The following is a 15,621-nucleotide window of genomic DNA, read 5'->3' on the forward strand; positions in this document are numbered from 1 at the left end:
GGGAGGGCTAGTAGCCCTCCAATCACTTTCGACTATTAAAAAGGGCACTAGCCCTTTAATTTCCAATCGAATGAGCCTGTTTTGAAGCTTCTACGACTACACCTTCTGTAAAAACCTTATATGCCCCCAGGGTATAAATTACAACCTGTGCCCTGAGGGTTGTGGGGGATTTTACTACTAAAAAGTAGATTTTCAATCTTAAAAACTATTATGAAGTGCAAAAATGGCTATCAGAAAATTTTGATTGGAGATGTGTTAGGAACTGATGGGCGTGGGGAGAGGGGGGGGCTAGTTGCCCTCCAACATTTTCGACTGTTAAAAAGGGCACTAGTCCTTTAATTTCCAATCGAATGAGCCTTTTTAGAAGATTCTACGACAACGCCTTCTATAAAAACCTTATATGCCCCCAAGGCATAACTTAAAACCATTACCCTGAGGGTTGTGGAGGATTGTCCTCCTCAAAAACATATGTTCTATCTGGAAACCAACAACGCTGAACAAAATGGCTATATCAAAATTTTGATTGGATGTGTTTGAGTGAATGCTGGGCGGGGGGGGGGGCTAGTTGTCCTCCAATCACTTTCGACGATTAAAAAGGTCACTAGCCCTTTGAATTTCCAATTGAATGTGCCTTTTTTGAAGTTTCTACGACGACGTCTTCTATAAAAACCTTATATGCCCCCAGGGCATATCTTAAAACTCTTGCCCTAAGGGTTGTGATGGAGTTCCCTCCTCAAAAACATATTTTCTATCTGGAAATCAACTACACTGAACAAAATGGCTATCTCAAAAGTTTGATTGGATGTGTTTGGGGAAATGATGGGCATGGGAGGGAGAGCTAGTTGCCCTCCAACCTCTTTCGACTACTAAAAATGGCACTAGACCTACAATTTACAATTGAGTGAGCCTGTTTTGAAGTTTCTACGGCAACACCTTCTATAAAAACTTATATGCCCCAAGGGCATAACTTAAAACCCTTGCACTGAGGGTTGTGGGAGAGTCTCCTCCTAAAAAATATATTTTCAATCTGGAAATCAACTACACAGACATGATGGGTGTGAGGGGGGGGGGGCTAGTTGTAGTCCAATCACTTTTGACTTAAAAAAAACACTAGCCCTTTAATTTCCAATCGATTGAGCCTGTTTTAAAGTTTCTATGACAATGCCTTCTATAAAAACCTTATATGCCCCCAGGGCATAACTCAAAACTCTTGCCCTGAGGGTTGTGGGGGAGTGCCCTCCTCAAAACCATATTTTCTATCTGGAAATCAACTAAACTGAACAAAATGGCTATCTCAAAAGTTTGATTGGATGTGTTTGGGGAAATGATGGGCGTGGGAGGGGGAGCTAGTAACCCTCCAATCACTTTCGACTATTAAAAAAGGAACTAGCCCTTTAATTTCCAATCGAATGAGCCTGTTTTGAATTTTCTACGACAACACCTTCTATAAAAACCATATTTGCCCCCAGGGCATAAGTTAAAACCCTTGCCCTGAGGGTTGTGGGGGAGTGTCCTCCTAAAAAATATATTTTCAATCTGGAAATCAACTACGCTTAACAAAAATGGCTATCTCAAAATTTTGATTGGATGTGTTTGGGGAAATGATGGGCGTGGGGGGGGCTAGTTGCCTTCCAATCACTTTTGACTATTAAAAAGGGCACTATCCCTTTGAATTTCCAATCGAATGAGCCTTTTTTGAAGTTTCTATGACAACGCCTTCTATAAAAACCTTATATGACCCCAGAGTATATCTTAAAACCCTTACCCTGAGGGTTGTGGGGGAGTGTCCTCCTCAAAAACATACTTTTTATCTGGCAATCAACTACGTTGAACAAAATACTTATCTCGAAATCTTTATCGGATGTATTGTGTAAAATAATGGGCGTGGGGGCGGAGCTGTTGGCACTCAAATCACTTTTAAATACCAAAAAGCGTCCTAGTACTCTGATTTCTCGAACTAATGAGGCGGTTTTGAACTTTTTACAGCCAAACCTTCTATAAAAACCTTCTATGACCCCAGGGCATAACTTAAAACCCTTGCCCTGAAGGTTCTGGGAGAGAGTCCTCCTCAAAAGCATATTTTCTATCTGGAAATCAACTACACGGAAATGATGGGTGTGGGGGGGGGGGCTAGTTGTATTCCAATCACTTTTAACTATGAAAAAGGGCACTAGCCCTTTAACTTCCAATCGAATGAGCCTGTGTTGAAGGTTCTAAGACAACACCTTCTATTAGAACATTCTATGCCCCCAGGGTGTAACTTAAAACCCTTACCCTGAGGGTTGTGGGGGAGCATCCTCCTCAAAAACATATTTTCTATCTGTAAATCAACTACGCTGAACTAAATAGCTGTCTGAAAATTTTTATTGGATGTTTTTGAGAAATGATGGGCGTGGGGGGGGGGGGGAGAATGGGGCTAGATACACTCCAATCACTTTCGATTATTAAAAAGGGCACTAGCTCTTTGATTTCCAATCGAATGAGCATGTTTTGAAGTTTCTACGATAACGCCTTCTATAAAAAACCTTTTATGCCCCCAGGGCATAACTTAAAACCCTTGCCCTGAGGGTTATGGGGGATTATCCTCCTCAAAAATATAATTTCTATCTGAAAATCAACTGCGATGAACAAAACGGCTATCCCAAAATTTTGATTGGATGTGTTTGGGGAAATGATAGGCGTGGGGGGGTAGGGGGCTAGTTGCCCTCCATTCATTTTTGACTATTAAAAAGGGCACGAGCTCTTTAATTTCCAATCGAATGAGCCTGTTTTGAAGTTTATATAACTACAATTTCCTTAAAAACCTCAAATGCCCCCAGAGTAGAGCTTAAACCACTTGTCCTGAGAGTTGTGGGGGAGTGTCCCCCTCAAAAACATATTTTCTATAGGGGTATCAATTATATTGACCAAAATCACTATCTCAAAATTTTGATTGGATGTGTTTGGGGGAACGATCGGCGTGAGGGGGGGGGGGGCTAGTTGCCCTCTAATCACTTTCGACTATTAAAAAGGGCACTAGCCCTTTAATTTCCAATCGAATCAGCCTTTTTTGAAGTTTTTAGTATACCATCTGCTATAAAAACCTTAAATTACCCCAGTACATAACTTAAAACCCTAGCACTGGGGGTTATGAAGGAGTGTCCTCCTCAAAGACATTTCTTCTTTCTGGAAAACAGCCAAAATGAATAAAATCGATTTATGAAATTTCTGATTGGATGCGTTAGGGGAAATGATGGACGTGGGGGCGGGGGATGGGGGCAAGTTACACTCCAATCACTTTCGACTATTAAAAAGGGCACTAGCTCTTTAATTTCCAATCGAATGATCCTGTTTTGAAGTTTCTACGACAACGCCTTCTATAAAAACCTTATATGCCCCCAGGGCATAACTTAAAACCCTTGCCCTGAGGGTTGTGGGGGAGTATCCTCCTCAAAAACATATTTACTATCTTGAAATCGACTACACTGAACAAAATGGCTATCTCATAATTTTGCTTGGATGTGTATGGGGGAAGGATGGGCGTGGCGGGGCTAGTGGCACTTTGGTTACTTTTTACTATTAAACACAGCATTAGAACTCTCAATTTTTAATTAAATGAACCCCTCTTGAAGCTTCTACGACGACCCCTTCCATATGAAGTGCCTCTGAAAAAAAATAAAATAAATAATAATAAAACATTGGAGCCGTATGGCCTTTACTATAGGCAACGCTACAGCGTTGCGTTGCCTCTGATATAAAAACTTGCTCTGACGGATACATTGCTCCCATCTATATTACTTTCCTCATCTGATAATAGTAATACGCCTATATACATGAATGATGTTGTGAAATTCATACCCTGAATATGTGAAATATATACTGCCTTCTATGTTTTCCCTCCTCTAGAAACTGCTCACACCTCATCTCAGGCTTCAAGTTTCCAATAGACCCTGGTATATTTGCTAGAGCCGCCTCTGTCATCATATTATTTGAATTGTCGCAAGCTTTGAGCTAACGATACTGATTAATTTCATTTAATAGACTTCAAAATGCTTTGCATGAGATAATTTGCTGATGTAGAATTGAGTTTTAATATTTGAATTCAGAAAGATGCGACCCCCTCACGGCTGAACCGTCTATACGTTTGTGCTTTCTCTGATTTCTTTTTTATATTGCTGTCTCACTACGCATGTCTGTATTGCACCAGTAACATTTTGCTAGATATACTTTATTACACATAACCTTATTTCTTTTCAAGGTTTGTCTATTTGTTGACTTTTGAATGCCCTAGCTTTATTTCAATTAACAACGTTGACTTACTTAAGATTAGCTCTAGGTGTGATGAATTGGGCGATTTTTTGGTGATAATGTATAAAATTTTGAGCGGTGACAAAGACCTCTTTAGCCTGGGTTTGAGACTGGGTTCGTGACAGTGGCAATATTTTTGATATGATTTTTTAAAAGTTATCTAGCAGCAAAAACAAACCAAAAATGCCTGCCTGAAAAAATATACTACAACTTAAAACTTATCGCGAAAACCAGATGTACTGGCTCGTCTTACGGGGGTTAGGAATCGTCAGAACAGTCTATTTAGTAAAAGCAGTAGAAGATAGGATAAGAAGACATAGAATTTGTTTTCTCTGGTACTTACGAAAAAATATAGTCTATGTATATTTTTAACTCGTTTTACTATTTTTATGTTTATCGTCTTAAAGACTCTAAAGCTAGTGATAAATAAAAACAAAATAAGACGTAAAATAAATGGAGTCTGGTACGCAAGATTCCTTTATTGACACTAAAAAAAAAACATAAGTTTGCGTTCAGACGCTAGATTCTTTCTCAGACTCTGTCCAAGTTTCCTGCTCAGAATGGCTGGAAGTCCAAGGTATTTTCAGAAATAGGAAATTCACAATCATAATTGTCACCTAAATAGGTGTTTTCAATTCTGAAAATGTTGCTCAATAGTTCCTATTTTCAGCTTTCAACCATTCTGAGCGGGAAACTTGGACAGAGTCTGAGACGGAATCCAGCGTCTGAACGCCACTTAAGTGAATTGGATCAATTTTGGTTTCTTAAAAGACGAGACTTAAAAAAGACATAATGAATAATTTTAGGCTATAGTTCTTATCAGATTTTTCTTCTTCTTTTTTAGTATATAGGCTTCTTTTTTTTAGATTTTTCTTCTTCAGTTTTAGGCTATAGTTCTTATCAGATTTTTCTTCTTCTTTTTTAGTATAATCGATCAGTTGATGAGTTTCTTCGCCGCAGGCACGACCGAAGCCGGCATGACCGAAGAGATGACAATTATTTTATGAGAGGAAGAAAGGTAGAAAAGATGTATGCCTATATGCATGTAGCCTATATATTGCATGATCTCTTTTGAAAACTTTACGATCATACTAAACAAAATTCGTACAAAAAGGGTCTGTGTAATTTGATAATAATAATTATTCTTTAATAATTCTATAAAGGAAATAGAAAAAGAAGAAAAGATGGGAGGAGGAAGCGAAGGAAAAAAAGAAATACACAGCACAATAAAGAAAGAGATCGACAGGGGGGAAGGGTAGTTTGAGTAGGTAATAGTCCTTACCAAAATTAGAACGCGTCAAATTCTCATTTGACTGCAAAGAGAGCTTGTAAGTTTTACTACTAATGAACAAATTAATCAGTGAACAAAATAAAAAAAGAAGAGAAAGAGAGAGAGGGAGAGCGAGAGGGAAGGAGGTAGAGAGATGGAAAAAGGGAGAAAAAGAGAGTACGAGGTAGTGAGAGATAGAGAGAGACAGAGATAGCCTGATAGAAAGATGGAAAGAGAGAGAAAGAGAGAGAGAGCGAGGGAGCGAGAGAGAGAGAGGTGCAGGTGGTGTTTGTATGACAGATCCCTAGTAAAAAAAGATGCCAGCCAAGGTCTCATATGACTAAAGAGAGAGATTGAACACTTTGCTTGTAAGGACGAGATTAATCGGCGAACAAAATAAAAAAAGAAAAGGAGAGAGAGAGAGAGAGTGAGAGAAATAGAGAGGGGACAGGTGGTTTGAGTGTGTAAGACCCTTAGTATAACAAGAAGCCCGTCAAGGCCTCATATAACTACAGAGAGCTTTTAAGTTTTGCTCCTAATGAACAGATTAATCGGCGAACAAAAAAAAAAGAAAAGAAAAACAGAGATGGAGAGAGATAAATAAAGAATGAAAGGGGAGACGGGTGGTTTGAGTGCGAAAGACCCTTAATAAAAAAAAGAATTGCGCCAAGGTCTCATTTGACTACAGAGAGAAACTGCAAATTTTGTTCCTTATGAAAACATTAATTGGTGAGCAAAAGATAAACAGAAAGGAGCATAATTAGCTGGACTTACTCTGTCTTAAAGGCTCCTGCTTTATTTTCTCCACATCTGTTACAGCAGGCTTAACTTCTTTAACTTGGGGCATACCCGATGGAAGAATTCCAGGTGGCAGCATGTTCGCTCGGCTTCCAAGGCCGCCATCTATGGGAGGGAGAGAGCTATCTTCGTCGTGATCGTCGAAAGTAAGAACTATGTTATTAATATAAGCAGCTCATATTCACTAAATAACGCTTTGAAAAAACATCCGCGTTAGACACGTCAATACAGAGACACTAAAGAATCTATTTACTTGCAAAAGGGGATTCATATCTGATAGTATCTGCGCTGCACAATATAAAATTGTTTAAAGTGACCCCTTGTTTTGACTAAATTATTTTATATAGCAAATAAAATAAAAATGGCCTAGCCAGATAGGAAAAATTGGAAAAAATTTTATGCTTCGTTCTTTAGATTGGAGGAGCTGCTTCCTCTGTGTATGTTTGCTTAATCTTGACTAAACAGAAAAACTTTGATTTTAAAACTTTCCTTCTTCATTAAGTAAAAATATGTTACCTGTATCGAGAAGGATAGGAAGTTGACTTCTCAAAAGACGTGTGAAGACCTATTTCCTTTATGCATGTCTTTAAAGAAAATTTTACAAAACTTCTGGCCTCCACCCCACCCCGCCACAAATGCCAGAAATTCCAAGATTCTCCCCATAATTTTCTCTAATTTTTAGATTAGTTGCTCTTGCTGTTCTGACGATTCCTAACCCCGGTAAGAAGAGCCAGTGCATCTGATTTTCGCGATAAGTTTTAAGTTGTAGTATTTTTTTTTCACGCAGGCATTTTTGTTTTGTTTTTGCTGCTAGATAACTTTTAAAAAATCATATCAAAAATATTGCCACTGTCACAAACCCAGGCTCAAACCTAGGCTCAAGAGGTCTTTGTCACCGCTCAAAATTTTATACATTATCACCAAAAAATCGCCCAATTCATCACACCTAGAGCTAATCTTAAGTAAGTCAACGTTGTTAATTGAAATAAAGCTAGGGCATTCAAAAGTCAACAAATAGACAAACCTTGAAAAGAAATAAGGTTATATGTAATAAAGTATATCTAGCAAAATGTTACTGGTGCAATACTGACATGCGTAGTGAGACAGCAATATAAAAAAGAAATCAGAGAAAGCACAAACATATAGGCGGTTCAGCCGTGAGGGGGTCGCATCTTTCTGAATTCAAATATTAAAACTCCTTCTTATCCTATCTTCTACTGCTTTTACTAAATAGATTTATTAAGCATAAATAGCGTACGTATACAGTAACAAATAAGGTGGCTTTGTTGGGTTTTGAGGGCCTCCCATTGACCTCTGGGCCTTCATCCCTTGTCAAGGAAGGAGCCTTTGTTGGTCGCGAAAATTGCCAGAAATCCCCTGCCTCCACTCGTTACGGTCGTGAGCTCCGGCCTACGGCCTTCATATGCTCGTTACCATCTCACATTTCTTTGTCCATTCTCATGCTTTTGAAATTATCCTGCATAAATTTTGACACCTTTAAGTCGATTAATTTCACTTATTTTTCAGAGCAAAAAAAGTGTAAAACCCACAGTATAATAGTTTAGGCAGTGTAGCAATTTAATTATGTACGTAAAACTGAAGCATAATAATCCACTTCCAGAAGGCTGAAATACTAAAAGAAAAAACTCAATATATACATGAATTTAAGCATATAAAGATACTGCATTTTCTTTCCAATCATTTACTATACCAAATGATCAGCGCTGTCAGTTTGGGGATGTACTAATATCAAGATTTAGCTGCCACTAATTTGAACCAATCATAATTTCTTATGAATTTTTTAGCAAACAATAAAAATCTATAAAAAATCTGACTGGCTCAAATTAGTACTAGCCGAATCTCAGTATTAGTAAAGTCTCACTGTGATTGGGCCTTAAGCGGAATCAAAGAGAAAAATAGAAATTGTCACGAGTTAAATAGTTTTAATTTCAGTGGTTTAATTGTAGGTTTTTCTAAAGCTAATCAAATTATGATAGCGGGCAAGATGGTGTGTTGCCTTACTGAATTATTAATCAAGTTCAGATTCAAATGATTAGTAATTGTAATCACGAGAAGTTTTTTTTTCAGAAATTAGAAAGATATAGAAACAATAACCCGGCGCCGCGCCGGCGGATCGACCGAACGCCGCCGACCAGAGTTTATGTCAAGAGTTTTGTTTCAGTGGAAAAGTAGAACATTTTTGAAATAGGTTTAAAATCTTGGACGGTGTAACAGTAGCCCAATTGATTATGGTGGACAAGGAAATGAAAACCCTAATAAGAAAGCAGCACGTGTTCGTATTGACATTTTTTTCTTTTTTTTTACTTACAGAAATCACGTGTAGCAATTCCATTTCAAATGAGCCCTTAAACATTTAACTAAGTTTTTCCGTGCCCCACTAGTAGTGAAAAAAGAAAAGAAAAAGAGGGCACATTAGTGCTGCCAATACAAAAAATGGATATTCCTTGCTGTTCAAGGGGGAGGGGTAGGGAGTGCTGTAATTTTTCTGTTTGGAAATTCTGAAAAGGACAATTCCAATGATTTAGTTTTCATTTCAAACCGACACCTGTTTTTATGGTTTTCGGGTAGTTTTCGTAAATCCCATCAATTTGTTTTCGCTACAAACTTGAACGTTAAGATAAATCGAATCATAAGTTACTCTTTCAGCATCAACTCTTCATTGTATTTTTTTTTTCGCGACGAGATGCCTTGGTAAAATAAGCAACTAAATAATTTATAGTTCCCACCTTACTCTTCACATGACTTCATTTCAACATTAAGATGGAATTCTCAGTATTACGTCATTTCGGTTACAATCTCCATGCAGCCTTTTATATGTGTTAGTGACGTCACAGTATGAGCATCAAAGCAGTGTGAAAAATGTGACGTCACCTTTGTCATAAATAAGGGAATCCACATGGTGTAGTAGTCAGTTAATTATTGATAAAGCAATATTGCAACATTTGACGATGATTTTAAAAGTTCTTGTTGTCGGAGTTCCAATCTCTGTTGCTACAATATCAGCCTGGTGGGCTGTTAAGAGATATATGGAACCTGAAACGGAGGCATGCTCAAGGAGTTCAACAGAAACTCAGAATGATTTTATAGAAGAAAAGATGGATGAATCAAGGACCAAGGATGGAGCAAGGGATCAAGTGATCAAGGGATTACACAAAGGCATACAAATTTTCAAAAATATAATCTGCTCTATCACCGGTGTATATCACCGGTGTCTCGTATTTATATCACCAATTTACTCGTGGATAACCAGCTTATCCCGAGGTGAAGAAATCGCCAAGGATGATGAAAAAAAAAGTGACGCAAAACCCCCACCGGCAAATACTGAAAATGAAGCAATTCTTCAACCAACTAATGCATCGATGGCCTCGATCAATGAGCTAACCAAGACTCCAGTTAAAGAAGCTTTTCCAAACATGAAAAGACAGTTTTAAAAGAAAGCTCGACCTGGAACAAGAGTCAAGCCTAAAAACGAAAGAGACTCAGCCCCTTCTGCTGAGACAAAGCTAAAAAAGGCTACGGAAGAAGTAAAAGTCAAGGACTTTAATACAGAGACATCAACAAAGGAAAAAATACCAGAGAGCTGGGATGAGCTTCTGGACGAAGAGAACATTCAACCAACTACTGCAGCCATGGCCTCGATCCATGAGCTCACCAAAACTCCAGTTAAAGAAGCTTTTCCAAACCTGAAAAGACAGTTTAAAAAGAAAGCTCGACCTGGAACAAGAGTCAAGCCTAAAAACGAAAGAGACTCAGCCCCTTCTGCTGAGACAAAGCGAAAAAAGGCGACAGAAGAAGTAAAAGTCAAGGACTTTAATACAGAGACATCAACAAAGGAAAAAATACCAGACAGCTGGGAGGAGCTTCTGGACGAAGAGAAAATTCAACCAACTAATGCAGCGATGGTCTCGATCCATTTGCCACCCAAGACTCCAGTTAAAGAAGCTCTATATGAGAGCGATTCATCATCTTTTCAACTTCCAAATCTGAAAAGACGGTTTGAAAAGAAAGCTTTACCTGGAACAAGAGTCAAGCCTAAAAACAGAAAAGACTTAGCCCCTTTTGCTGAGACAAAACAAAAAAAGGTGACGGAAGAAGTAAAAGTCAATGACTTTACTCCAGAGCCAGCAACAAAGGAAAAAATACCAGACAGCTGGGAGGAGCTTCTGGAAGAAGAGGAAATAACCATACAAGAAAAAGAACAGCGTCAAGACAATGCTTCTCAGACCAAAATGAACCAGAAAGCACATCAAGCACATAAGAATAATGACAGTTCAGGACCTAGGACTTCTTCCTATAAAGGTCAAAGGAGACGTAGGTCCTTTATACTTGATTCTTTTAAAGATCAAGAGACAATGCAAAAAAGGAGAGAATTTTACTCTATTCTTGAGTTACCTGAAAACGCGACTCAAGAAGAAATTAAAAAGGCGTATAGAAGATTGGCTTTTAAATGGCATCCAGATAAAAATATAGATCGTGGGGAAGAAGCTAAGATTGTTTTTCAGAAAATAAGTGAGGCTTATTCAGGTTTGATGAACCCGAATAAAATATGCAAAAGTGACTTATTCAGAAGTGATGCCAAACACCAAAAGGATGATCTTTCTATTCAAGAAAAATTTCTCCTTTTTTTTGGATTTCCAATAACGAGTCGGAAAGGCCAAAAAAATATGGCTGAATTTGAAAAAAGATGGTGGGCGAAATGAAATAGATAATTTGTCAACAATTTTTATTGTTTTGAAAAATAAAGTTGTGGAATTCAACCAACTAATGCTTCGAAGGCCTCGATCAATCAGCTAATCAAGACTCCAGTTAAAAAAGCTCTATATGATAGCGATTCAACTTCTGTTCAACTTCCAAACATGAAAAGACAGTTTGAAAAGAAAGCTCGACCCGAAACAAGAGTCAAGCCTAAAAACGAAAAAGAATCAGCCTCTTTTGCTGAGACAAAACGAAAAAAGGCGACGGAAGAAGTAAAAGTCAATGACTTTACTCCAGAGCCAGCAACAAAGGAAAAAACACCAGAGAGCTGGGAGGAGCTTCTGGACGAAGAAAAAATTCAACCAACTAATGCAGCGATGGCCTCGATCAATCAGCTCACCAAAACTCCAGTTAAAGAAGCTCTATATGAGAGCGATTCAACTTCTTTTCAACTTCCAAACATGAATAGACAGTTTGAAAAGAAAGCTCGACCGAGAACAAGAGTCAAGCCTAAAAACGGAAGAGACTCAGCCCCTTTTGCTGAGACAAAACAAAAAAAGGTGACGGAAGAAGTAAAAGTCAATGACTTTACTCCAGAGCCAGCAACAAAGGAAAAAATACCAGACAGCCGGGAGGAGCTTCTGGAAGAAGAGGAAATAACAACACAAGAAAAAGAACAGCGTCAAGACAATGCTTCTCAGACCAAACTGAACCAGAAAGCACATCAAGAACATAAGAATAATGACAGTTCAGGACCTAGGACTTCTTCCTATAAAGGTCAAAGGATACGTAGGTCCTTTATACTTGATTATTTTAAAGATCAATAGAAAATGCAAAAAAGGAGAGAATTTTACTCTATTCTAGAGTTACCTGAACACGCCACTCAAGAAGAAATTAAAAAGGCGTATAGAAGATTGGCTTTTAAATGGCATCCAGATAAAAATATAGATCGTGGGGAAGAAGTTAATATTGTTTTTCAGAAAATAAGCGAGTCTTATTCAGGTTTGATGAACCCTAACAAAATATTCAAAAGTGACTTATTCAGAAGTGATGCCAAACGCCAAAAGGATGATCTTTCTATTCAAGAAAAATTTCTCCTTTTTTTGGATTTCCAATAACGAGTCGGAAAGGCCAAAAATTTATGGCTGAATTTGAAAAAAGATGGAGGGCGAAATGAAATAGATAATTTGTCAACAATTTTTATTGTTTTGAAAAATAAAGTTGTGGAATTCAACCAACTAATGCTTCGATGGCCTCGATCAATCAGCTAATCAAGACTCCGGTTAAAGAAGCTCTATATGAGAGCGATTCAACTTCTGTTCAACTTCCAAACATGAAAAGACAGTTTGAAAAGAAAGCTCGACCTGAAACAAGAGTCAAGCCTAAAAACGAAAAAGAATCAGCCTCTTTTGCTGAGACAAAACGAAAAAAGGCGACGGAAGAAGTAAAAGTCAATGACTTTACTCCAGAGCCAGCGAAACAGGAAAATATACCAGACAGCTGGGAGGAGCTTCTGAACAAAAAGAAACTTCAACCAACTAGTGCTTTGATGGCCTCGATCAATCAGCTGACAACGAATCCAGTTAAAAAAGCTCTATATGAGAGCGATTCAACTTCTGTTCAACTTCCACACAGGAAAAAACAGTGTGAAAAGAAAGCTCGACCGATACCAAAAGTCAAGCCTAAAAACGTAAGATACTCAGCCCCTTGTGCTGAGACAAAGCGAAAATAGGCAACGGAAGAAGTAAAAGTAAATGACTTTAATACAGAGCCAGCAACAAAGGAAAAAATACCAGACAGCTGGGAGGAGCTTCTGGACGAAGAGAAAATTCAACCAACTAATGCAGCAATGGCGTCGATCAATGAGCTAACCAAGACTTTAGTTAAAGATTCTCTATAAGAAAGCGATTCAGCTTCTTTTCAACTCACAAATATGAAAAAACAGTTTGAAAATAACGCTCGACCTGGAACAAGAGCCACGCATAAACCCGGAAAAGACTCAGCCCCTTTTGCCGAGACACAACGAAAAAAAGCGACGGAAGAAGTAAAAGTCAATGATATTAATATAGAGCCAGCAACAAAGGAAAAAATATCAGACAACTTTGAAGAGCTTCTGGACGAAGAGAAAATTCAACCAACTAATGTATCTATGGTCTCGATCAATGAGCTACCCAAGACTCCAGATAAAGAAGCTCTATACGAGATTGATTCAACTTCTTTTCAACTTCCAAATATGAAAAAAATGTTTGAAAAGAAAGATCGACCCGTAGCAAGAGCCAAGCCTAAAAACTGAAAAGACTCAGCCACTTTTGCTGAGACAAAACGAAATAAGGGCGACGGAAGAAGTAAAAGTCAATGACTATACTCCAGAGCCAGCAAGATGGTAGGAGCTTCTGGACGCAGAGAAAATTCAACTAACCAATGCAGCGATTGCCTCGATCAATCAGCTAACCAAGACTCTAGTTAAAGAACCTCTATATGAGAGCGATTCAACTTCTGTTCAACTTCCAAACATGAAAAACAGTCTGAAAAGAAAGCTCGACCTGAAACAAGAGTCAAGCCTAAAAACGAAAAAGACTCAGCCTCTTTTGCTGAGACAAAACGAAAAAAGGCGACGGAAGAAGTAAAAGTCAATGACTTTATTCCAGAGCCAGCAACAAATAAAAAAATACCAGACAACTGGGAGGAGCTTCTGGACGAAGAGAAAATTCAACCAACTAATGCATCGATGGCCTCGATCAATCAGCTAAGAAAGACTCCAGTTAAAGAAGCTCTATATGAGAGCGATTCAACTTCTGTTCAACTTCCAAACATGAAAAGACAGTTTGAAAAGAAAGCTCGACCTGAAACAAGAGTCAAGCCTAAAAACGAAAGAGACTCAGCCCCTTTTGCTGAAACAAAGCGAAAAAAGGCGACGGAAGAAGTAAAAGTCAAGGACTTTAATCCAGAGCCAGAAACAAAATAAAAAATACCACACACCTGGGACGAGCTTCTGGACGAAGAGAAAATTCAACCAACTAATGCAGCGATGGCCTCGATCAATATGCTAACCATGACTCCGGTTAAAGAAGCTCTATATGAGAGCGATTCAACTTCTGTTCAACTTCCAAACATGAAAAGACAGTTTGAAAAGAAAGCTCGACCTGAAACAAGAGTCAAGCCTAAAAACGAAAAAGACTCAGCCTCTTTTGCTGAGACAAATCGAAAAAAGGCGGCGGAAGAAGTAAAAGTCAATGACTTTACTCCAGAGCCAGCAACAAAGGAAAAAATACCAGACAGCTGGGAGGAGCTTCTGGACGAAGAGAAAATTCAACCAACTAGTGCAGCGATGGCCTCGATCAATGAGCTGACCAAGAATACATTTAAAAAAGCTCTATATGAGAGCGATTCAACTTCTGTTCAACTTCCAAACATGAAAAGACAGTTTGAAAAGAAAGCTCGACCGAGAACAAGAGTCAAGCCTAAAAACGGAAGAGACTCAGCCCCTTTTGCTGAGACAAAGCGAAAAAAGGCGACGGAAGAAGTAAAAGTCAAGGACTTTGCTTGACCTGGAACAAAAGTCAAGCCTAAAAACGGAAGAGACTAAGCCCCTTTTGCTGAGACATGGCGAAAAAAGGCGACGAAAGAAGTAAAAGTCAGTGATATTAATATAGAGCCAGCAACAAAGGAAAAAATATCAGACAACTTTGAAGAGCTTCTGGACGAAGAGAAAATTCAACCAACTAATGCAGCGATGGCCTCGATCAATGAGCTAACCAAGACTCCAGATAAAGAAGCTCTAAATGAGAGCGATTCAACTTCTTTTCAACTTCCAAATATGAAAAGACAGTTTGAAAAGAAAGCTCGACCTGGAACAAGAGTCAAGCCTAAAAACAGAAAAGACTAAGCCCCTTTTGCTGAGACAAAAAAAATGGTGACGGAAGAAGTAAAAGTCAATGAATTTACTCCAGAGCCAGCAACAAAGGAAAAAATACCAGACAGCTGGGAGGAGCTTCTGGAAGAAGAGGAAATAACCGCAAAAGAAAAAGAACAGCGTCAAGACAATGCTTCTCAGACCAAAATGAACCAGAAAGCACTTCAAGCACATAAGAATAATGACAGTTCAGGACCTAGGCCTTCTTCCTATAAAGGTCAAAAGAAACGTAGGTCCTTTTCTTTTAAAGGTCAAGAGACAATGCAAAAAGGGAGAGAATTTTACTCTATTCTTGAGTTACCTACAAACGCGACTAAAGAAGAAATTAAAAAGGCGTATAAAACATTGTCTTTAAAATGGCATCCAGATAAAAATATAGATCTTGGGGAAGAAGCTAATATTGTTTTTAAGAAAATAGGTGAGGCTTATTCAGGTTTGATGAACCCGAATGAAATATGCAAAAGTGACTTATTCAGAAGTGATGCCAAAGGCCAAAAGGATGATCTTTCTATTCCAGAAAAATTTCTCTTTTTTTTTGGATTTCCAATAACGAGTCGGAAAGGCCAAAAATATATGGCTGAATTTGAAAAAAGATGGTGGGCGAAATGAAATAGATAATTTGTCAACAGTTTTTATT

The 15,621-nt window shown here is 38.3% G+C and overlaps 1 protein-coding gene across 1 annotated transcript; it reads left to right on the top strand.

Moving 5' to 3' along the window:
• The first annotated feature begins 10,398 nt into the window (after positions 1-10,398).
• LOC148943406 (dnaJ homolog subfamily B member 6-A-like) lies at positions 10,399-11,158 on the top strand. Its single transcript, XM_089101619.1, has one exon. The coding sequence runs from the start codon at positions 10,606-10,608 to the stop codon at positions 11,074-11,076; it is 471 nt and encodes a 156-aa protein (XP_088957745.1). The 5' UTR covers positions 10,399-10,605; the 3' UTR covers positions 11,077-11,158.
• Positions 11,159-15,621: the final 4,463 nt, after the last annotated feature.

The sequence above is a fragment of the Artemia sp. Qi Xiang Cuo genome, chromosome 15, assembly GCF_049724085.1.
Source record: "Artemia sp. Qi Xiang Cuo chromosome 15, ASM4972408v1, whole genome shotgun sequence".
Lineage (NCBI taxonomy): Eukaryota > Metazoa > Arthropoda > Branchiopoda > Anostraca > Artemiidae > Artemia > Artemia sp. Qi Xiang Cuo.